The sequence below is a fragment of the Anguilla rostrata genome, chromosome 2 (genome assembly GCF_018555375.3).
Source record: "Anguilla rostrata isolate EN2019 chromosome 2, ASM1855537v3, whole genome shotgun sequence".
Lineage (NCBI taxonomy): Eukaryota > Metazoa > Chordata > Actinopteri > Anguilliformes > Anguillidae > Anguilla > Anguilla rostrata.
Genome location: NC_057934.1, coordinates 40419529 through 40444662, shown reverse-complemented (window position 1 = coordinate 40444662; position 25134 = coordinate 40419529). Strand labels below are relative to the sequence as shown.

Genomic DNA, 25134 nt, shown 5'->3' with positions numbered 1-25134 from the left:
CTTATTGAATCCCCTAGTAAGGAACCATGTCAACTGCATTTTGGTCCATGACCATTAAAATGAGGCTAACAATAGCTAGCTGACCATAATCAAATGGTTTCACCTTGAACATTCAATTGCAGAAGCAATGTTAACCATGTCATTTTGCGGGCTTGTGCAATTAGCAATGGTCAGCCAGAAGTTTCTTGGCAATTAGCCACACATCTGTTCTTTTTTTTTGCATTTTGAAAATTGCAGTGTTTTTAATATATTACTAGATTTTGTCCCAATTTAAAGACCTATACCTGACCACTTCATTGATTTCCTATGGAAATCATATTTCATTATGCCCTGGATCAAGGCCACACAGTGTCACTGATGCAAAGCAGAATGATCCCTAATAGCTTACTCTTGTGGAAAACCTTCAGCCTGCTAAATGTGAGTGAGTGATTGAGTGAGTGAGTGAGTTACAAGCCAGGTTCATGAGGTGCTTTACATCAAAGAAATGAACCATTTACATGCTCCATTTTAAAATCACAAAATTCTCTTCTCAGAAAAAGAACATTGAACATTGTGCTTTGTGTAAAAGAGCCCCCTGTGAATTAAAAATGGATTGTCTCCACGTGACAATCAAATTGCAAAAATGTTAAAATAATTTTTTCTTCTTAAAATGTATTTGTGTTAAAACAGATACATGGATGCTATATTGCATTAAATTGTTTTGTTTTGCTTTTTGTTTACAAAAAATCCAATTACTCCCCAGTGTGACATTGTGACATCATCATTTTATAAATGAAAACATGACTTTGGTCATATTTAGGGAACAATTACATTCCTTCGCTATCTTGTTTTTCCTCCCTCCCATCAAGCATATAAAATGCAAGCTTCCAGCAAGAAGGGTATGAATCCCAATATGTAATGCTTCACACATGAAGACAAAACGATCAAATCAGTGCATTATGAAATTGAAAAGAGGCAATATTTTGTCTTTGGAAGAGTTTGAAAGGTTTGCAAATAATTCATGAACACATGCTGAGGGATGGAAGGGGGGATTGTCAGATCCTTTAGCCTACACATTTTTGTGTTTGTGTTTTTGAGTGAGGTTTTCTCACAATAAATCCTCATTTATGGCACCCCAAAGACCAGAGATAGTGTTTTATAAGCCCATCTGGTGTGTTTTTATTATCACTCAAGATAAGCTAGGGTAAGGTTTCAATGACCTATTCACGAACCTTCCAATGTCATCCTATGAAAAAATACTTGTGCACCGAGCAGAGGTTGCTATGGGGTAGCACTTCCTACATAGGTTGCAAAGGGCATTCAGTTCCATTTTGGTTTGTTCCTCATCTATCCTCCCTTGCAGACCAACTGTTAAGTTTGCTTGCTGCACGTCAGAAATTAGCTCACTCGAGAGAAGAGAGCAAGGAAAGGGAATGCATTAAAGTGGGACCAAATCCAGCCCTGACGGTGTTCTGAGACTGCTGAAAGACACATATGTATTTCTGTGTACGCTTGCTTGATTTTGCTTTATAACCACTGAAAATCAAAACTAAAACAAGGAACAAACAAGAAAATGTATGTGATGGATGGATACATTTGTGAACAATGGAAGAAATGCATGGTACGTTTGTAGGAGAGCACTAGTGACAAGTGGCATGCCACAGTCCACTTCGTCACACCCTGAAAAACTTGGCTGCTTAAGCAATGTTTAGGGTAATTTTCCTGCCACAAGTTGAAGTGCTGTCCAATGAGTTTTGAGGTATTTGGTTGGATCTGAGCAAATAAGATGTTGCTGTACACTTCAGAATTTATCCTGCAGCTGCCGTCAGCACATCATTAATTAAGAGCCAGTTCCAGTGGCAGCCATATATGCCCAAGCCATAACACTACCTCTACCATGTTTCACAGATGAGGGCTGCTGCTTGAGGATCATGAGCAGTTTGTTTTCTTCTCCACACTTACCTCTTTCTATCACTTTGGGATAGGTTAATACTCATTCCATCTGTTCATAAGACTGATACTGAACTCTACAGTTTTTTGTATTGTAGTGTACTTTTTTAACAAACTCTACCCTGGCTGTTCTGTTCTTGTGGCTTATCAGTGGTTTGCATCTTGCGGTGAACCCTATGAGGTTATGTTGGTGTAGTCATCTCTTTATGGGAGTCTTTGACACATGCCGACTATGCCGACATCGGGGAGGGAATTCTTGATCTGGTCTACAGTTGAAAAGGGGGTTTTCTTCAAAAAGTATTCTTTAGTCATCCACTACAGTGATCTTTTATGGTTTACCAAATTGTTTGCTGTAGCTGAGCCAGTGCATACCAATGTATTAAACAATTGATTTTGACACATACAATGTTCTGGCTATGTCTCTGATTGATTTATCCTGATTTTTCAGCCTCATGATGGCCTGATTTACTGGCTTTGGCACTTATTTTGACCTCATGTTGAGAGACAGCCGCAACAAATCCAAATTCCACTCATAGAATCAACTCTAGACTAAATGCAAATTCCACTTATAGAATGAACTCTAGACCTTTTGTTAGCTCTCTTGTGAATGAACTAATGATACAAACATGCAGCTGGCCAGAAACAGCTGAGCAGTCTACTGTCCAATTACTTTTGCTCCCGTGAAATTGAGAGACTATGTATAAAAAGGGCTGTACTTCCTACACGGATCTCTTGATGTTGGTGTACATATCCTCAAAATCAAGCTGACAATCAGTCTCTAACTTCATTATCATTATTTTATGTCAAATCCAATGTACTAGAGTACAGAGCCAACACAACAAAAATTGTGTCACTGTCCGAATACCTTTGCATTTAATTGTTTATGAAAACCTGGCTTTTTACATGTTACACTAGATGTTAAAGTATCATTAGGAGCTGCTGAAGATTGTTAAGGAGTCTGTTTATGCAAGTGCTCACAACAAGCGGTTTGAAGCATAGACAATATAAATGATGGCCTAGGAAGCCGCTCATCTTGAGGGGTGGCAACCATCTGGAGGGGCGGCAAATGGGGGGGGGGGGACTTGTGTCCATGCCAGTGCCCTGCCTCCCCCTCCCCCTTCCCCCCTCACCCTATCCCTGATCTGCAATCACATCCAATCCCCCCTGCTCTAACCCCTCCAACCCCCATGGTCCGCATTTAACATTTCATCAACTCCCCTCCTGTCACCCCTGGCCCGCAATCACATCCCATCTCTCTCCCCTGGTCTCTAATCACATAGCACCACCACCACCATAGGCTATTGCGACCTCTAGCTGGCAAAGGACAGAAGTACAAAGGAAAACAAGGGGAAACAAACCGATGGCCTTAAAGGTTTGTATCTGGATTCCGTAGCTTGTGCAGTTTTGTGAATGGTTTAATTTACATCCGGTAAGATGCTTTATTAATGACAGACCTGTAACTGGATATGTACAAAATTATACAGGTGTAAAAAGACACCAAAGCCATATAGATAATTTAATTATATACTGTATGTCGTAGTAGTAGCTAACATCATTTCTAAAACTAAAACTAATCTTTATGTAGCCTAATATACACACTGTGGTCCCATTTATTTACTATAAAGGTAGTAAAGGTAATCTTTGCAGTATTATATAGAAAGTAATGTTACATCATATGGCAAAACTGTAGTAATTACTGGTCTAAGGGTTTTGATTTGCAGCTTTCTTTACTTTAACGTGATATTTAATGTGACTTACATGTAATGTAGAAAGTATAATAACTTGATTTTCAAATGTAAAATTGAGCTCAAATACCATGTAGGGGACAAGTATAGTCACATATACCACATTTGTTATATTTTTCATTTTAATTCTGAGGCACCAGGATCTTTTTGTTGTTTGAGCTAAGCAAAACAATTACTTGTCACTGGTAATACACTGCTAATGCTCAGAAATGTTGACAAAATATCCTAAACAAATAAATGCCCTATTACATTTTCAGATACTTTCTATGAGGTATTAATTGGTAGCAATTAACCATATTATACGACTAACTTGTAAAGAAAAAAAATGGCTGCCTCATAAATCCTGCTCTTGAGATGAGAGATTGGTTAATTTTGTCTATGTGCCCCCTGCCTTATTTCTATGCTTGTTGAGAGGGTTGTATTGCTGAATGGGATTCTATAGTGTTTATCAGTAGGGAGCTCATAGAGCTTTCCATTCTCATTACACCCACCTGATTGCTTGCATGAGCTACAGACACTTTCTACTTTAAATTCCAACAGACTACTTAATTAGAAATGCACTGAATGAAATGACTGAAGTATTTTTTATTCTACCTCTCTCACTTGATTAAAAGAGGGACATTTAATCAAACTGCAATGGCAATTTGCCCTTAGATTTGAGTAAAGAATTTATTTATTTATTTGGAAAATGCACTTATCCAAAATGATTTACAGTACGGGTCCTTTCATGAGAAAGGACATACTATATTTTGCAGTGCATCAGTGCTAAAGCATCAAACTGAAAAACAAAGTAAAACCTAACCATCTGCAAAATCACCAGACAGAATATAGGTGTCGTATTCCGCTCCTATAAATACTTGTGTATGGTTATTTTAAATGCACTAACGCACTAGGCAGCTCACAGAAGGCAAATTAACTCTAAAGTGAAATATTTGGCCAAGTTTTTCCCTATTCCCTGTAAATGTCCAGTTGTGTGAAGTATCATCTTCAATTCTTTGTTTATGTTTTGTATACCTTCTGATCTGATGACTGTCACTGTTAGTCTCATATAGTCTATCCATTATCACCTGAGTAGGAAACAATATTCACGTTCAGACATAAAACCTAAATGGCAAGAACCTTTTCTCCACTCTCATGCAGACACAGGTTCTTTTGCACATCTTACAATGTTTTACAAGTTACAAACAATTCTATTACATTCTGGAGTTCATTAGAGTATGAGACACACAACATAAAATACATGACAGGTAGGGGGCGCCACTGACACTTTGGTACAGTATCCGGGAGGGCATAAGATGAGCCAACAGAGGGCAACAGAGGGCCAGCACTCTGACGCACTTTTTCTTGTACTATGACCATGAACTTAGCGACCTTGGCTACACCACACTTGCTACCACCACACTTGAATAGGTCATACACACACACTGTACTATACAAGTAAGAAAATAAGCAAGCTATTACTGGGGACATTGCTAGAAGTTAAGAACAGTGGAGACTCAACCTAGACCATTTCAGACCTGCCATACCCATTTTCCAATCACAATTTAGATATTAAGGAATACTTTGTCTACAATGTGATCTCAATAGTGTTTTCATACGTCAATTATTTCATAATATGCACATGTTGCTTGGCAATTCACAAAGGTTATGCATGCACTGATACAAAAATTGCTGATGTCAAGGTAAAATCACCAGATATATTTAACTTTTTCCTAAAGATGTATAGGCTATAATTGCTAATTCAGTAAAATTCAAACTTCAAACATTTTTTTTCATTCTTACCGCCTTGTAATCATGCAATTTTTTTAACTATACAAATGACAAGTCAGCTACTGTGCTAATGTTAGCTAATTGCCAAGCAATGTGTTTTGTTGCCAAGCAATGTGTTTTTTTAGTATAGTGTTTAATCTAACAGCTTGCAGAAGTGTGCCCCTTGTCAGACCCCCCAAAGGAAAAAAGACTGTGTTTACTGTGTTGGCAGGGAGTCAGCAGGGGTGATGAAGAGACAGTGCTCAGTTACAAAACATCCTACTAGATCAGCATTTAGTAAAACTTTGGTTCTCCATAATACAGTGTAGGGATCATGTTTGGTATTGAAAGCTGATGTCATGGGGAACAAGTTGGCATCTCAGCTACAAAGGTTAACTCGGTGTGATATGCTTACAGGGATAACGCAAGCAGGATCATTGATGTCCTGTTTTGTTGTGTCCTTATTTGACGACTTGGGGTTTGACTTTGGTCTTGGGTATATAAGGGGAGATGTGCAATGGTTTGGGGAGACTTGTCAGTACGACCTGCGCACCACTCGCAAAAAACATCTCACTACACACACTTTTGCACTATTGTATATTGCCATCATTGAACATACTGTAAAATAAACTGCATTAACTTTAACCTGCCATTCCTTTTTGACTGTTACCACTGCACACCTAGCAATTTCAGGGTCCTAATATAAAAATATAAGGCAGGATATCAGCACCCTGTAGTCACTTGCTTATACACCAGTGCTGTGCTAAGATACACAATTAAATCTATGCAGGCTACACATGCCAGAGGCACGTCTGCATCTACCAAGATAGATATTGATCTGTATAGAGCCACACTCCTTCTATGCACAACTGTAAGCACAGAGGAAAGGTTAAAACATTTTGGAGTCAGATAACCAAGGTAAGATTAGATTAATCCTGTTCCAGTAGCACCAGGTAAGACTACACATGTTCCTTCGCTACTCAGATATGAGAAGTTTCTTACACGTGTGCCACTTGGTGCATTAATTAAGCAACCATTCCCTTAACTTTGTAAAAAAACTGTACATCTGCCAATGTTTAATACAGTGACACTTATTTTTTCTTACATAATGTTTCAGTGCGGATCCCAGAATAGTGTTTTTTTATATAAAGTTACCCACATATGTATTTTGGTGCTTCAAATGAATAAAGAAAAATGAAGATTCCCTTATAATGTTTGGAGTACATTTTTAATTACAGAATGAAGCCCAAAATGTGACCAAAAATCTGTTCATTTTACTTTGAGTGAAAATTCACTCAATTATAATGGTCTCTAAAATTAAACTCTTACTGCTGCCAGCTTCCAGAGCCAATAGACTTCTGGGCTCTTAATCTAGACTGAAAGGCTGGGTCCAGTTATACAGATCAGTGGCTCCACGGTAAGGGGACAAATTTAGACACTCAAAAATCTCTTCACATTATAGGCAGGGACGGCACAAATAACCGTTTTAACTATATAAATGCCAAGTCAAAAACATGGTTAATGCCAAATGGCATAAATTCTTTAATTCTGTCTGATTTCACAAAACGGGAAATATGAGACCCTAAATATAGCCTACCTCATAAATAAAAACAATTAGCAATTGTCCATACCCAACATCTCAATATTACAGAATATCTTCCAGCTTTTGATGAAATAACTAACAGTCTATGTTCTGTACTATTCATAGGCAGCTGGTTCCCTGTTGTGGTTACCATTAGTATATATTATCCTATTTTAGGTTACGGAAGACACTTGATAAGAACGTTATGTCGTTTCATTGTTGCTTAGTTCATTAAAAGATGCTTTGTGACGAGGCGGTTAAAATTTAATTTGGTTCAACAAGACCAGGTTAAAACTGTATATGGCTGGACCTAGCACACGTGATCCGGCCGACCAATGGTGTAACTTCATCACTCACTCAGTCACTCAATCAGTCAGTCACAGACATTAATGTTTGTAGGGCTGGCCCAACTGTTGCGGTCCAGCCAAAAAGAAATATATCAGTCATAACAAAATAGATACATTCATTCAGTGACTAGTTGTGTTACATAATTTAATTTATTTTCCCTCACTGCAAAAAGTCAGTCTTAACAAGTGTTTTAGTCTTGTAATGAGACTTAAAATCTTATTTTTTTCTCACAAATAGAAAATCTTAGCTTGATGTAAGTTATCCTTTTGCTTGACAAGTGAAATTGTCTTACCATATTGGAAAATCTTGAAATGAGTCAAATTGTCTCACCACATTGGCAATATGTTTATCTTCTTGAGCAGAAAAATAATAGAAATAAGAGTTTAAGGTTAAGAAAAAAGATAATATAAGACTAAAATACTTAAGATTGACTTTTTTTTTTGTTTTGCATGTACTGTTATATTTCCTGATGCTATAACATGTCAAGGACCCCTGGATGACAACCTTTGGTGTCAAGCCTAGTATCAAATAATGGTTTCCCAAGAACTATGTGCTCATGCACCTGTCACTCTCGCTCTTTCATCCCTCTTCCACTTCTTTTTTTGTCCATCTTTCTCTCTTAGCCCCTCCTCCTCTCTAACCCAATCCAAGTTTAGTATATGACAGTTGCAGGTTAGTCCCCTCCTCACACCACTAGCCATGTTCCCCAACACCCCGCAGAGTGACAGGGGATTAACGGGTCAAAGTCACTCCTGCAGGTCAACGGGTCTGAATGTTTTCTCCAGACTGAATGTGTCAGCAGTGACTCATTCCACCAATGCTTTTGTATGAACCTCCATTTTACGGTCTGATTTTTCTAGAGAAACTTCTACCTGGTGTTTCCAAAAATGTTCACACAAAATCTCAATGAAAACGTCTCTGTCAAATATAATGTATTTGTGTACTTGTGCACAATCTGTAAAAGGAGACTTGGTTCTGGTGCGTGACACTTAGCTACTTATTCTGTCTATTGGTGGCGTGTAAAAGTGGACTGCTATCCAGCTGAACAGTGTCAGGGTGGCTCAATGCATTAATTTCAGGGACAGGCCAAATGCTTTAGAGTCCCCTGTGCCTCCCTAACGCTCGTTCTTTTGAGCTGTTTTAAATTCTCTTGCTGTATTTAACTGTTATGTAATTTTATTTTCTTTCTCTTTGTGTTGTTGTTTTTCTTAATGCACAAAATAATTGTAACATGTTTGACAAAGGAAATCATATTGTGCTATTTTAAAGTCCCTCTCAGTGTTTTTTTTCATCTACTATTAAAATTTGAGAAGGTGAAATATGAAGATATGAACTCAGCTGGAAGGCAGATGCAAATGTGAATGCTGCTTTTTAATGGTTTGAAAGAGAGATGCAGAGTAGGCATTAAAAATGATCAAGTAATCTCAGCTCAAATTCCACAAAAATAATGAGAAATTTAATTGTAAGTCACATTTCCAAATCTATTATCAAATTACATATAATCAATCTCAATCTATTTGATATTTGGAGTAAATTTTACCATATGAACAGAATCAAATGGCTACACTAAATCATTCATCAGTTCCTAAACACCAATCCATCTTGTTGTGACATACAATGCTTTTGCATTGGTCAATAGTTGATTGACAGTATAAACATCAACAGTATTGTGCTGGAATAAATCACAAATTTTTTGGGTTATTGGGTACTCTTCAGTGTACATAGAAAGTAGCAAAGAGTAGCAAAAGGACAACTCTCTATTTTATAACAGTTGTAGAGTAGGCTTATAGTTGCTAAGCAAGGCAATAGTTGATTAGCATGACAAAAATGGCACCCATACAACTTAGACACTAGATCTGAATCAAATCGAGCCACTATCTCAATTTATGGAAACAGTAGAATAGTGCCTCAGTCAACAAGACATGGGTTTATTAATGAATTTCTTGAGAAGAAAATGGCGTTGCGGATATACTGTAAGGATATACAGTGAGCTCCATAATGTTTGGGACAAATATTTTTTTCCCCGTGATTTGGCTCTTTACTGCACAATTTTAGATTTGTAATCAAACAATTCACTTATGGTGAAAGTGCAGAATCTCAGCTTTTAAGCGTTTTATACATTTTGATTTCACCATGTAGAAACTACAGCGCTTGAAACAAAGCCCTTACGAAACAGAACATGCGACAAGCTCTACAGAAACTTAAAAATACATACATTTATGTGTGTATGAAAGCACGTGTATATTAATGTTACATGAAAGCATTCAAAATATTTTACATAATATATCCTTTACTTCCATTTAGATTTTTCATCTATTTATTACAACAAATAATGCATTTATACTTAATAAAACGCGATGGCTGAAATTGGATAGCTGCACTCTGTGGGCTATGAGTAATGAGCCTCCTGGGATGGCACTAAGCACACTCATCCTTTATCTAGAGTCCATCCACCAATAGCCCCTTTACAACATCCCCCCATTAGGCACCTCATCCCTGGGACTGCTGAGGGTGACCAAAGACAAATTACAAATAGACAAGTAGGGAGGCCTAAAGTTGTCTGCATCATTTTACATTCTACATGGAGAATGTGAGCATTTCTTTGTCCGATCATAAGCTAAGAATCAAATCTTGATACAGGAATTCCTTTTATTTAAGAGCACGGTTTTATATATAGTGCTTAAAGGAAATAAATGATCCATGAATTAACTATATTCTATACATTCAGAGGGAACCTGGTTTCTGCCTTTTCTTTTCTCTAATTCCACAGGTTTTAACAAGAGCCCCAGAACCAGAATATGTAAAACATGGTTTCCCCCAGATATTAATTGCAGAGCCACTGCATCTGTGCTGAATTCATGAGAGCCTTCCATTGATGAAAACCTGTAATTCACCTTTAGTGGGATGGTTAGGCAGCCCCACTAACAGATCACTACTATATATTGCTTGCACTTCACTCATGAATTTTGTTTTATAATACCATGGAATTTGAAAAGTTTTTTTAATGGAAAGTTTTCTATTAAAGGTTTTTGCTATGTATATTTTTTTCCTCTCTGTGCTGCAACGTTTTTGACCCTACCTACAGCAGTGCGACTGACAAAAAAGTTTGACCTAATCTACAACCCTACACAGTTTTCTATGATCTTAGGTAAAATCTTGTGTGCTGTTTAACAAAGCTGGCATTATGTAGCCATGTTTTCACCAGGCCAGGTAGAGCCTGTAGCATGTGAATGCCACAGCTTGCTGCTTCACGCTGGGGCTGCTTGTAGTCTGAGGCGCTTCCCCCTACACTAACAGTTTTCCTTGGGGATACCCTGTAAAACAACCATGTGAAACCAAAGATCCACCACCACATTTCACCATAGATATAACACACTACTGGTGTGCAAGGCCATACAGCTTAAAATAAGTTATGCAGGGAAGGTGCATCTTTGTGGAGACATATTTTACTCTGTGTAGATTTATGCAAAGTATTGTGGGCCTAGCCATTCAGATTACACAAGATCTCAGTGAAAGGCCAGGCTTCCTGACCTACTGTACACCTATGGCCCACATGCACAGATTTTGATGTCAGGCATAGTGTTCTAGTTTTCATCCTATACATTCCTTTGTAGCTACACACTAAAGGACAGAGCAATAGGCATATAGCATATTTCCACATATTTAAAATAAAACAACATGGGAAAATAACAACAAAAATGCGAATGATGAATAATATCAAAACAGAAAAGGTTCTTCAGTAGATTATTTAAAAAATGCCCTACAGCCCACCCAATATTCACAAGAGGGCTTTTACTCTTCCTACAAGTAAGACCTCCCCAGTTCTCATTGATTGGTGATGGTATTTTTTTGAATGGGTCCACATGAAGCTGGAAACAATTCTACTTCTATCCTCCAGAAAATATGCATCACTCAACAAGGTCAAACTCATTTACTTATGTCAAATCAATTACTTTCTGGGTCAAAAAAGCTGTTTGTTATTACATTACACTTAGCAGACACGTTTATCCTGAGTGACTGCGAAAATACTTATACATCACAAATACTGTGAATGGAAAATCTCACAAGAAATTGTAGGTGTAGGTCTTATGTCTGTCTGGATAGAAGGGACACACAGCAAATGGCAGAAGCTAGAAACTCTGTGCTTCATAGTAGCTGTGTATCCAGACCCAAAAATAATATTGGGAAATGTACAAATAATGTTTTGAATAAGATTATTTGTATAAGACCTACAGAGCCTGGAATAAAACATTGGTTCTTGTGGTTCAGCTATTCTTCAGGGGCGGTAGTACCCAATTTGATTATTGGATCCTAATGTTCCAGAAAAGCCTTGTGATTTTATTTTTAATTTTTTGCAATAAGATCAGATATTTTGTCAATATTTGAAATACAAGTTCATTTTAAGATTTGTTTTGATGCACTTTGTATTACACAATTACCTACTCAAAACCCCCAAAAAGCTTTCCAAACTCATGTTGCCGTTCGGATTACCAGATTGTTCGACAGCACGCTACAATGAATGTTTGGTAATTAGATAGAAGTTTCAATTGTAATTAACAAAGTTATAACAAAGATATCTTTCCCCAGAAAGAATAGATGTCTCAATTAAAATTTTGGCACAATCAGTTTATTACATATTACTAAATTAATTCAATAGACAACTTAACCTCAAGCGTTACCACTAGCGTTCTTATTTATCAGCCTCATTTCGCTGCCTGGTAAGCCAACAAAGACCCCTAAAGTTGATCACTAAAAAATTCTCACCTAATGAACAAAAACCCTCAAACATCTGTCCAACAAATCAGAAACACTCTTCAGGATGCAGGTTTGGATCTGTCAGGGATTACTGTCCACAGAAGACTTCATGAAATACTGAAGGCTTCACTGCAAGATGCAAACCACTAGTCAGCCACAAAAACAGTTTACTAAATAGAACCTAAAAGAGCCAGGAGAATTCTGAAAAAAGGTGGATAAATGAGTCCAAGATTCACTTGTATCTACGTGATGGCAAGAGCAAAGTGTGGAGGTCAATAGGCTGCCCAAGATATTTTTTTATGGGTATAAAAATACCCATAAAAGCTGAGAATTTGCACTTCAGCTATTCTATGAATTGTTTGATTACAAATCTAAAATTGTGTAATACAGAGCCAAATCAATTCAAAATATGTCTTTGTCCCAAATGCTATGCAGCTCACTGCATATTTGCAAATACAGGGCATATATTTTTATTTATTGTACTTTTCTGTTATCTATTCCATTTAAAGTGAAGGTGGTTAGCCGAGCCAGATTCTGAAGGAGACACTGCGGGGATGATGGGTAGACATCTACTGTGTTACCCTTCTGTCATGTTCAAATGATTTGTGTGTCTCACAAGGTGAGAAAATGTCACCAAGGACACACATTACAAACATGAAAAAGGTGCACAATGTATGACAAACATGCCAAACTGTGGGGGTTTTTTTGAGAACCAAACTCAATACCAGTTTGAATATACGCACAAAAAGTGATAAGAATATACAAAATGAAATAAGTGTGTTAATAAATATCCATTCATTAATCTAATTTGGAACTTTTGTTAGGCCTTCATGGTTAATTTTTTTTTTTTTTAAACAATTGACACGAAACATTTACTCTGCTTATCATTTATGCAACATATGCAGACCATATATATTTGCAGTAATAATCTGTTAATATTTTCAGCAGCAGAGATGAGTGTATTTGGTAAAATTATTTTTGACTTTGTGTTCAGATTCAAAAATTGTGTCATTGGATGAGCTCTCCATAGCTTTGATTGACAACCTTGGGAGATATTCCATGTTCCAGTCATATCCAAAATGTTTGTCCATCTCTCCGCTCTTGAAGAGACACTTTGGTTACGCAGGTTTCAAATGCCAACCTCATACAGTAGTTGCTTTCATGTCTGACCCTATTCCCTCACACCCCTTTCATCTGCCCTCTCAGCCCCCCCCCCCCCCCCACCCCCCGCAGCCCTCACCCCACCAACACCTCCACCTCTTTCATTGGGTATAAGTACCCTGAGAGAGGGACAGGCTAAGCATTTCTGGTCTGAGAGATAAAGAGGAAAACAACCCAGCTCTAAAATGCCTAGCAGAACATCAGCAGCTAGATTAATTCCTGTCTCGCAGAAGTCAGGTAGGAACTGCCCATTTAGGCAACACAAAGACAAAAAGATGCAGAATTGTGTAAAATGTTAGACATTGAAATGTTATTTTTAAATGTACATTATATACATGAGAGTCATTATATTTTAAATAGATATCTGAAATTAAATGACTAAATTAAATGAATAAAATTCTGCAAAAGATTGCTCTTAAATAATGAGGAAACTAAAAATTACATTTTATGAGGATGACACTGCAGTGCCAACACCTGCAGAAAATGGATTAAACTGTATTAACAGTTTATAGGGCCAAGAAAGTGCCAGTATTGTTTTGTGTATATGTTTTCTTAGAAATTTTCATTAGTCGTTTTCATAGTCATATTGTCAGACAAATTTAGTGCGACAGAGAAACAAGCCAAAAGGTAATTTTTAAAAATCAGAATAAAAAATGACATTTCAAGAATGGTATGATCCAAACACAGGGTTTTAGGGATGAGGTGGCCTAGTGTCGTGGGGCCCAATGTGAGATCTTTTCATGGGGCTGAAAATTTCTGGTGGCACCCTTATTTTTCAGCCAGGGCACTTGTGACTTATTTGTTCAATGGTGACGAAGGGTCAAGCAATCGCTGTATATGAAATACAATACATATCACCATAACTTAATAAGGATAATTGGTTTTTCTGGGTCAGTAGTATGGGAAAGAGAATAGGTAAGTCTCTGTTAGGAAGTACATGTGAATCCTTGTATTGTACATTGTACACAATGGGTATTAAGACATCCTTATCGAGGTGCCACTTCACAGCTGCTCTTGTATGTTCACTTTTAATTTGAGGTTTGAATGTGCATCAAAAATATTAAGCAGGTTGTCAGATAAACAGCTACAAACACAAATGAACTCGAATGGGAAAGCCAGCCATAAAATAAATGTAAGCTTTCATCACTGAGCATACGTTGTGTGATTTATGATCTGAATATTTTTTTGTTTACAGGCAGAGGGGTCATGTTACAATAGCTCCGTGTTCTTACCTCGGTCTTCCTTACCAGTCTCGCTCTGGAAATCGCTCCCTTCATCAATCATTTTCTAAATTCTTTCTCACCTCACCACTCTCAGTCTTTTCCTGTGTCTGTTTATCACTGATTTATTTCTGTCTTCTTTTCCTCTCTCAATATCAATATTTTCTCAAGTTAGTTTTGCCCTACATAATATTTTAATAAGATCACACTGTGATCTCTAACATTCACAATCCAGAGAAATATGCAAACAGCTTGGATGTAACTCTTCAAAAAGTCATGAAGCATCAACTTAAAATCAAGTCTTACCTGTACACAGAGTTCTTCACTCATACGTAGATAACCAGAGATTACCTTTGATCAAGTGATCCAAACCAAAATAATATCTCATTGGTGCAATATGAATTACATTTAGTTACCGCTGCTGTTACTCTGAAGGAGATCAATGGTGAATAACCAGTTTAGTGATTAGACGATAATAAAATATTATCGTCTAATGTGCTAAATGTTCAATATTGTCCATGAATATTTATATGTGACCTTGGTTTTGAGTCTGGGTGGTCATATAATACTACCCAAAGGAGTAGTTATTGTGATTCAGACCCTCAATATAAAAAATTATTGCCCATTGTTGGAAAGGCTAATATCGTTCATGACGTTCTATGAATTCAAGACAAAGATGACAGCAAAATAAAATATACAATTACTAAAGAAGGCAGCAAAAGGGTTAAGTGCTCCCTGCGCTAGGTCTAAGCTAAGTCTTTACTTTCTATTGAACGCATACACACTCAAAGCTTCTTCTATTATCTTGAGTGGCTGAATTAATTATATATTGAGACAGCCAGGACACAGTCTAAACATTTCCCTGCATCTGTGTTACATCTTGACATTCATAATGTTGCTCAATGCTCTTTGACAGTAGACCTTTCAGCAAAGGTACATCCAACTGTAGATTAACACCCACAAACCAGGTCAGTAGAAAAGTAGAAAATTAAACTACAAACAGGGTTTTCTGGATAGCCATTCTCATTGACAAAATATCATCAGGACCAAGGCTGACTATCTCTGTCCAATCCTATAGAAAATTATGAAAGAGGCACCAAGGTATGAAGACAACAAGCAGTTTATTTATGCATGTTCAGGTATGCAGTCTGGGCTGATTTAGAAACAATGGTATGGTATTGATACTGTATACTGTATATTAGTGTATATAAGGCAAACTGCTGGACTTACGTTAGCTTTTACCTACTCCGATTCTGGTGACTTTTTAACCCCATCCACTCGTTGTTTTCACTCCTGATTAATTATATTTACATCTTTTTTTTTTTTTTTTTTTTTTCAGAACAGAAAAATGCTATCCCAGGTCCTGCTGGTAAGAAAAGCTGTGTGAAATGATTAATGAATAGAATTAAATGTAAACTTTTCACAGTGAATATATGTTTAATCATGTCAGTGTTCTTTGTGGTTACATTCTTAATCATGACATTTATTAAGGGCATGCTTGATAAAACAATAAATAAAATAAAATAAACACACAGGCAATGTGTTATTTAATGCCCTGTTTGTACTATGGATGCAGTGGTGGTCAAAACTAATCAAATACCATACTTCAGTTAAAGTAAAGATACAACCATAAAATAACTACTCAAGTAGAAATGCAAGTCACCTATTTAAAAAAAAAAAAAAACTTGAGTCAAAGTCTCCAAATATCTGGGTTTTAATGTACTCAAGTTTTCAAAAGTACAATTTGAAAAATACATTTTTCAATAAGACAAAACTAACCATTTTTTACAACCATGAACATCTCTGTATAGCGTAAAGACATAAGGAGCCACATTGCGAGTTGAAAAAATGAGCCTTCTTTGTTTACCCTGAGATGGGAAATATAGGTGCCTTCACTTACTGTAGTAGGTAATGCCCCAGGCTCTGCTATCTATAGCTGCATGCATGTAACAAATACACCATTACAGTTATTATAAATTATACCGGCCAACCCAGAGAAATGCAACGACCATACGAAATGTAACAAGTAACGACAGTTGTCTATAGAAATGTATTTTAGCAAAAAGTACATGATTTCTTTGTAGATGTAGTGGAGTTGCTAATAATGTTTATACTCAGCGAAAGTACAAAGTCGCCAATATTCTCCTTAAGTACAAAGTATCTGTAACCATCAAATATTTTTGAATGGGGATTCCCATGTGATTTTTTACAAAACATCAATCTAATTACAATTAAAGTTAGTCAAGTGATTGCCTTTAATGTAAAGCACATTCATTGATGCCAATATCCTCCTTAAGTAGGCTACAGTACCACCACTAGATGGATGACTATGAAAAACAATATAGCCAATTCATGACCTCAGATGTTAATCAGGGGAATTATGGTCCACCAAAGAATCTCCTCAAGCTATCTCCGTGTCTTGTTTCAAAGTCAGTGGAATGGGTTTACATTTCAGTTACAAGTTAAGAACAAATTTTAACTCTCTCCATGCCAACAGTCTTTTATGCTGTGTAACTGAATGAGATTTGCCAAATTTTCTGTCTCGCCGCAGTGGAAACTCCTGTCTATGACCCAAATGTCCCAGAGCCTTCCAGCAGAGCAGAGCTCCAGAAATGTAAGGAATTTTGACTTAATTTATTTATAAAAATGTTGTTTTATTATTATTATTATTATTATTATTATTATTATTATTATTATTTCAATTTTTATTTTTGGTCTGACTCTTTTAATGATAAATGACCCAGCATATGTTAAAATTGTGTAATTTGCTCTGACAGCAATATAAGGACACTTCCCATTGAGCACCTAAAAAATGCAAATGTAGCATTTGAGGACCACCAGGTGCTAGGAGTCATCATGTATCTTCTGAATATCCTGAGAAGTATACGGAAAACAATTTAGAATTTAGAGTGTTTTGCAAAATTGTAAGCAATCAAAAGAATATAGGGCAGACAGGGGGTAGATGTAGAAGAGGGAAATTGGAATCAGACAATGGAAGGTAGGGAGACACTCTGCTGTCCTTACTGAGGTGGACAGGTTGTTTCCCCAAGAAACAAGTTCACTTAAGTTGATCTTTTCTAATGCTCTCTCTCTCCTCTTTTTCTGTCGGTCTCTCTCTCTCTCTCTCTCTCTCTCTCTCTCTCTCTCTCTCTCTCTCTCACTCTCTCTCACACACACGCACACACAGACTGGATGAACCTCACTCTGAATGAAAAAACTGCTCAGAAGATGTTGTGGGTGTCAGAGGGTGGTTCTAAGGTGGTTCGTTTGACTGAGGAGGTCTGTCCCTACCTGGACAGGCCTGAGAGATTTGAGCTCACACCACAGGTAGGGTTGTCTAAGTGCTGATGATATTATGCTGTTGTGATTGGCCAGGTATATCTTTTGAAAAATATCTACACTTCCTTTCTCTCTCATTCTATAGGTGCTCTGCAATGAGGGCTTATGGGGTACAAGGGGATACTGGGAAGTGACAGTTTCAGGATGGGTGGTTATTGGTGCCACATATGAAAGAGTTGGAAGGAAGGCTTATGATGGTCCCTCTGGTCTTGGAGAGAATGATGAATCCTGGGGTGTGGGTTGGGCTGGATCCTGCTATCATGCCTGGCACAAGGGCCAGGTTGTGGAGGTTATGGGCATCCCCCACTGCTCTACTCTTGGGGTGTATGTGGACCAGCCAGCTGGGCTCATAAACTTCTACCTGGTGGAATGCAAACAGGAGGGGGAGGAGGACACAGGAAAGAAGGAAGTCAAGCTGATTTACAAGTTTCAGAACCCAATGACAGAACGCATTGTGCCAGGAATCTGGGTAGGAAGGTCATCTTCTTGCTGTATACTAAAGAAAGATTGAGAGAGAAAACAAAAATTGAGAAAATGAGGGAACAAAATGGAAATTTGAAGTAAAGTAACATCAGAAAAGAGGAGAAAAGAGCAGTATTGGAAAAGGAAAGGAGAGAGAACATCTTTTAGATTTATATAGAATGGAGAGGAGTAAAAGAAAGTAGAATTAATTTTTCCTTGAAAACACCAGAAACAATTATGAATCGGTTGAAAACAGGAATGGGAGGGGAACAAGGGTACAAAATATATTTATATTAATATAAAAATTATTAAACATTAAGTTAATATATTAAGTACTATTCTTATTATTATCATTATCATTTATGACCTGGTTAATAATAGTTATTATGAAATAGTATAGTTAGTAAGTTAAAAAATTATTTTTGTTACATATCTGAATAAATGTTTTATTTTATAATTTAAATTTGATTGCAGTTAGTTTTTTGTTTTTCATGTCTAATTCATATATTATATATGATAGGAACTGTATGTGAGACTTTGAGTATCTAGACTGTGAAGGAACTGTATGTGTAGTGCAGTACAGGAATATGCTGTGCAAATAAATATGTATGTGTAAACCTCTATATTTGTGTGGGCAAATTTTCTTTTTTTCTTGAAAAATAATTGATCATTATTTTTGTCAGTCAGCTTATCATGATGCTGTTCTTCATGATATATAGGTGAATTTTCGCTTTTGAAGTAGTAAACATTTTTTTTCTGAAAGGTGATTTTGAGGATGCAATACACAGTTTTATCTTCTATATAAAAGAAAATTAGAGCATAATTTCAAGCTACATGTGCAGGTATTCAGACAAAATAAGCAAACTTCAATCAATGCAATGAAACTTCAAAAAGTGTTTTTATTGGTTTATGAGAAATGCCCCACCCACCAAAGTACAGGGGTTTTCATACTTGGCCCAGATCAATGTTTTTATTTTATGCAAAATTCTATATGTTTTTTATATGTGTCTTATATATATTTATATTTTTTTTTTTTAAGTTTTCATTTTCTAAATCACATTAAGGAAAATAATAAAAGTGAAACAGGGAGAATAACTACAGAATAACTTTTTTGGAAATATTTATGGGGTTTCAGAAAAACATAGGAATAAATGGTAGACATTGAAACTCATCAAATGAAAAAATCAATGATTCAATGAATTTGCGTGAGTATGTAAGCTGAAAGTAATAACCCATCCCCCACCTGCCTTCATATTTAAATTTTTAATTACAAATTAATTAATTTTTTGGAGCAGGACCTGACACACAGAAATTGTTTTGCTAGATTGCACAATTGACTGGGTATATCTCTCAGATCATTTCAAGTAAAATGGATCTCCAGTTCCTCTGACAATAACATGACATAGATAATGATACTGTTTGGCTGGGTTTGAGCTGATTTTAGCATTGTAGCAGAGAAAGAGCAAATAATTTATATCCATATTAATCTTGATCGCATCAGTACTCCTCATGGTCTCGTCCCTAGCTTATCATTCAGTGCTGCTAGTCTTTGGATTGGAGAGTTTGAGTGCTTTGATCTATGATCTCTAAATAAGGCTGCAGCTGCACTGTTTCATTCTCCAATCCTTCCATAGACTGGTTTATGTTCTTAGTGATATTTAAAATCAACTCCTGGTATAACTACTTCATTTGCAATTCCTCTGGGTCCCACTACATTTGAAGGGATATTGATATAGAAATTTGAATCAATTTGTTTCCCCTTCTTTTGTAATTGTTAGAAATAAAGCACAATAAGCACAATGTGAACACGGGATTTGTATTCTTCATGGCATGCATAGCTATTTCTTAAAAGGGAAATAATCCCTTTAAACAAGAAAAGCACCTAATTTAGAAAAGTTAAAATTCTGAGGTTGCAACTATTTTGGTCTGGAAACCAAAATACACAGGGGTGCCCCAGGGCTTTAGGTTCAGTTTCATCATTATGCTTAGAATACTTTTCACTTTTCAGTTCCAAGTCTTTGATGTTTTTGAAGTTATTGCTTCTATTTCATTTTATTTTAGTCCTTATGCAAATATTTGAGTAGATTCTTCATATAGACTGTATCATTGTTTATAATTACTAATTATATTTTATTACGAGGTCTTGTATTGGCTGCTCCTGTAGGAGCACCTGTGAAGTATAGGACCTCACCAAATTATGGCCTTAATTATTGACTTAATCATGACCCCTGGTTGAATCCATGGTCAAACCACACGATAAAATATTCAGTTCAATTCTTTGAGACCAAAAGGGATCAAACGCACTTGTATCAAAATGAAACTACTCTACCAGACCTTATTTAGACCTGAACAAATGTAGTTAGCACTGCACATGGTTTTTGCTTTTTAAAATGCTTAGAAACATTTTTTCATTAAAATGTCCTCAACCTTTTTATTAGAGCAACCTACATATGTCTGCAGGTTAGTGTAGATTAAGGAGTAAAATTGTATCACAGCAGTTGAGCACAATGCCCTTGTATTATTAACTTGTCCGTGTAAAATCTTTGATCTTGCAGCACAACTCTGCATCATCTTGCTTCTGGGTTTTAATCCCCCTGTGCCAGATTCAGTCCATATACAGCAAGCTACATAATGTTTGGAACAAAAACATTCTTCTTTTTTAAAGTGCATATTCTTAGCTTTTATTAAAGGGTATTTTTATTCATTTTGGTTTCACCATGTGGTAATTATAGCACTTGTCTGACAGATCAGAAAAACTTTCTTGGAGGCTGGCATGGATGTGTCAGTGACTACTGACTGCATAAAACTTAATGAACAGAACTACACAGGCTACATTGAAAGATGCAAACCACTAGTTTGCCACAAAAACTGCAGAGTTCTGGAAAAAAGTCTTGTGGACAGTTGAGACCAAGATTGACAGCATCACCGCAAGGGCAAAGTGTGGACATTCAAAAGGAACTGCCCAAGATCCAAATCACCTCTACTCATCTATGAAACATGGTGGTGGGAGTGTTATGGTCTTGGCATGTATAGCTGCCATAGGCACTGTCTTACTTGGCTTCATTGATGATGTAACTGCTGATAGCAGCAGAATGAATTCTGAAGTGTACAGAAGCATATTATCCGCTCAAGTTCAACCAAATGCCTCACAACTCATTGGATGGCATTCCTACAGAAAGATAATGATCCCAAGCATACTGCTAAAGCAAAAAGGAGTTTTTCAAAGCCAGAAACTGGATGATGTTCATATGCTGAAGAGAGAACTTAAGGCAACTAGCCTTTGAAATCAGCTGGAGCTGAAGATGGCTGCAGCACAGGATTGGCACAGCAACAGCAGAGAAGATACTCAACCCCTGGCGATGTCTATGGGTCATAGACTTCCAAGTAGTCGTTGATTGCAAAAGATATGCACCAAAGTACCAAGCATGATTACTTTCATTCACATAACATTGATACTGTATATCTCAAACATGATGGTGCCCTGAAATGCAGGGATATGCATACAAAGTACTATCATTTCTACAAGGTGAAACCAAAACGTATAAAAAATACCATTTAATCTGCACTTTAACCGCATGTGAATTGTGTCATTGCAACTCTAGAACTGTGGAACACAGAGCCAAATCAAGAAATGTCTCTATCCCAAACGTCATGGAGCTCACTGTATGTTACAGTATATGCGGCACTCATATGTTATATGAGTGGTGTTAATGGAATTTCTGCAGATCATTTGAGAGAGTAACAACTGTGCTCCAGTGTACTCTTCCCCCATGCACATGCACACCACTGTGAGAGTATTCAGGGGTTGTTTACTCTCTGGTGCCACTCAGTGGGGTGCTCGCATACTGGCCCAAAAAAAGAAATATGCGCCCATTCACCTGTCATATAGTGTGAGGGGTAATGAGGTGTACTGGAGCTACACGACAAGTGCCTAAATGAAGTATCATGTTTAACTGAAAAACAAATATTAATTTTAAAACCATGTTAATAGAGGTTCATGTTCACATTATATTGTCATAGAATGGACAGATTTGAGGATGATTATTAATTACCATTCATTCAAATTCTGCAGATTGCTAAATGATACAAAACATAAAAGCATAAAAGTAAAGCACAACAGACATGCCAAATGAAATCTGGGTTTATTAATTAAATGTTATAGAGGTATAGACAGCATGGTTCAAATACACAGGGTCAGTGTGAAAGTATTCACTTTAGTTTGCTAACTGGTGAGTCTGTATTAACTTCATTCTGTCGTCCCTCTCCCCTTCTTGAGTACTGACTGATGGCCTGTGACAGGTTGGATGGTCATGGGGTAGGAATCCAATCATACTGAAAGTGTAAAAGTGAGAAGGTGGCTACAGTTTACTTTAACTGAGTCAGCAAAAGACAAGAAAAAAGACAGACATATCCTCCTGACCAAGAATACAGCATTAGAGGTTGTATTCTAAGAATATTATGCCTGTCATTTCAGAGAAGCTATATTTGCGCCAGTAGGTACATGTAAATGTCTGGCATGCGTCAAAGTCGTAACCTAACCTGATGGTCTGTGTAACTATTCCTAACTTGAGATATGGTATAGTGCACATGGCTCATGTTGAAATATGGCTGGGAATAAGTGGGGCGAATGGGAATGAAGAAGATGAGTAATCGCATGTAGCCCAGTTCCAAGGTGAATGAGTACAATGCACGTATCTATCAATCTGTCTGTCAGTCATTTTGACCTGCATACAGTACTGAAGAATGTACTGAGCCATCATTTTCTATTCTGACATGCTGTCATCTGCATGTATTTCACTCACCTTCTGAGTTAAAAATATTCCGTACTCACATATTTTGCTGTTTTGATGCCTTTTAAGCCATATTCTAAAAACTATATGCCACTTGTTTACAAACAAGCATAATTATGGTATATAGCTGAAATAAAAATATAGCTGAAACACCATTTTTTTATTGTACATTGTTTGTATTCAGCTTTCACGGTGATGTGTCTGAATTTACTGGAAAAATGGAGTGTGATTCAGTAATAATAATAATAATAATAATAATAATAATAATAACGCAGAAATGCACATTTATGACATTTTAGAAGGTATTACTTTGTGTAGCAACATAATTTAAAAAGTATTGCTTTGGGTTGCTGAGTGGATCATTCTGTTAAGGCATGATGATTCTAGGGCTTGATTGGACTCTGTAATCTATCAACTCTGAACCTTGCCAGTGCTGTTTGAAGTAGCATCCATCTACACAACTTCTGTTGTTCAAACACTGCGCAACAAAAAATAGTTAATAAATAAGTAAATAAATAATACACTGCCTTATAAATAAATCTACCATGCTGACCTTTGTTGGCGAGCGACAGCCAGTGGAGTAGGAGAATCATGCACTTGAATGAATACCTGGATTTCAGCTCAGTTGATCAAAGCAATGAGAAATGGGAAAAAATGCACTGGAAAATAAAATGACAAGGGCCTAGCATAGCCATAAATTGCTTACCACTGCTTGCTATGTAGAAATTCCGTTCAAGTTTTTGCATTGCTATAATGAGCAACTTTATACCAATAAAATAATTCAGTTTTAAGGTGGGTTTAATTTAACCAGTCCAAGGGATTTTAGCCATTTGTGTAATTGTGGGATACAGTATATCAAAAGTAGGTGCTTCCACACAGGTGTGGTTCCTAAGTTAATAAAGGACTTAGCATAATTACAAGGTTGCCAGTAATTATGGTTAGCATGGCTAGACAACAGGCCCCTAGTGACTAAAAGAGGGGTGACTGCTGGGGCAGGTTTGGTTGGACTTTCAGTGTTGAAGACAGCTGACCTTGCTGATTTGTCACAAGGAACAGCGTCTGAGATGAAGTCAGCTTAGAACTATGAGGGAACATCATCAACAATGTTTATGGCACCTGTGGTCAAAGGGGCGTACTCCTGGACTGTGATGTCCTTGGGTTAGTAAACAAGGATGAATCCTGCGAATGAGCAGGCAATCAGATGAAGAACGGCCTTTTGAGAAATCTGCAGAGTGGAATGTTACAAGTCTGGTGCACAAACCACTAATTTCACCTGGCAATGCACAGGTGTGCTTACAGTGGTATACATAATGGACAACTGAACGGCAAAGAAATGTTATATGGGCTGATGAATCATCCATTTTCATGTTTTTGAGAAACAGGCAAGTGCACAGTTCCAACAGTGATTCCAAGAGTGATCACCTTCATCCCATGTCATTGCCTTTATGTCTGCCAGGAGGAGTGTCTTTGGGGATGACAATGCCTCTATTCATAGAGCATGTACGGCCACCCTGTGGTTTGGTGAGCATAAAAACTATGTTATCCATATGCCATGACCTAATCAATCACAAGATCTGAATCTAATCAAGCATTTATGGGAGATTCTGGAATAACATCTAGGACAGTGGTTTTCACCTTAGTCAACAAGGCCTGACTTTTTTATGTGAAAGAAGGGTTCTGTATTCCTCCTGCAGAATTCCAGATGCTGGTAGATTCTTTGCCACAGCAGATATACCGTAAGCTGTTCCAGCAGTGTGTAGTGGCCCAGTGGCCTAATATGTGCCTTCATACTGGTATTTCCACCTTTTTGGCCACAACCTGTATATTATTGTAATCAGTGCTCTAACGTTGTTTTACTATTTCATTTTCAGAAGCTTATTTTTCATTTATTTTTCATCTATTGTCCATACCATAAATATATGATGTGATACCATGACCACAAATCTTTTAAGAATCGATTTCAAGGCAAATTTATCTGTAGTTAAATCACAGAATGTCATCGAGAAAATACAATTAAATACTGCGCGTCCCTGATCAACAATTTCTCTTTTTGC

At 37.0% G+C, this 25134-nt stretch overlaps 1 protein-coding gene across 1 annotated transcript; it reads left to right on the top strand.

Moving 5' to 3' along the window:
* The first annotated feature begins 13400 nt into the window (after nucleotides 1-13400).
* On the top strand, nucleotides 13401-18913 carry LOC135249501 (stonustoxin subunit beta-like). The gene is made up of 5 exons (XM_064325129.1): nucleotides 13401-13506; nucleotides 15829-15858; nucleotides 17041-17103; nucleotides 17677-17816; nucleotides 17914-18913. The coding sequence occupies exons 1-5, from the start codon at nucleotides 13455-13457 to the stop codon at nucleotides 18337-18339; spliced, it is 711 nt and encodes a 236-aa protein (XP_064181199.1). The 5' UTR covers nucleotides 13401-13454; the 3' UTR covers nucleotides 18340-18913.
* Nucleotides 18914-25134: the final 6221 nt, after the last annotated feature.

What these genes read in the sequence shown, in the direction of transcription:
- LOC135249501 (XM_064325129.1), top strand. Translation starts at nt 13,455, where the DNA reads ATGCCTAGCAGAACATCAGCAGCTAGATTAATTCCTGTCTCGCAGAAG. An exon ending in CAGAGCAGAGCTCCAGAAAT is followed by an intron (nt 17,104 to 17,676) that starts GTAAGGAATTTT and finishes ACGCACACACAG; the next exon opens with ACTGGATGAACCTCACTCTG. An exon ending in GATTTGAGCTCACACCACAG is followed by an intron (nt 17,817 to 17,913) that starts GTAGGGTTGTCT and finishes CTCATTCTATAG; the next exon opens with GTGCTCTGCAATGAGGGCTT.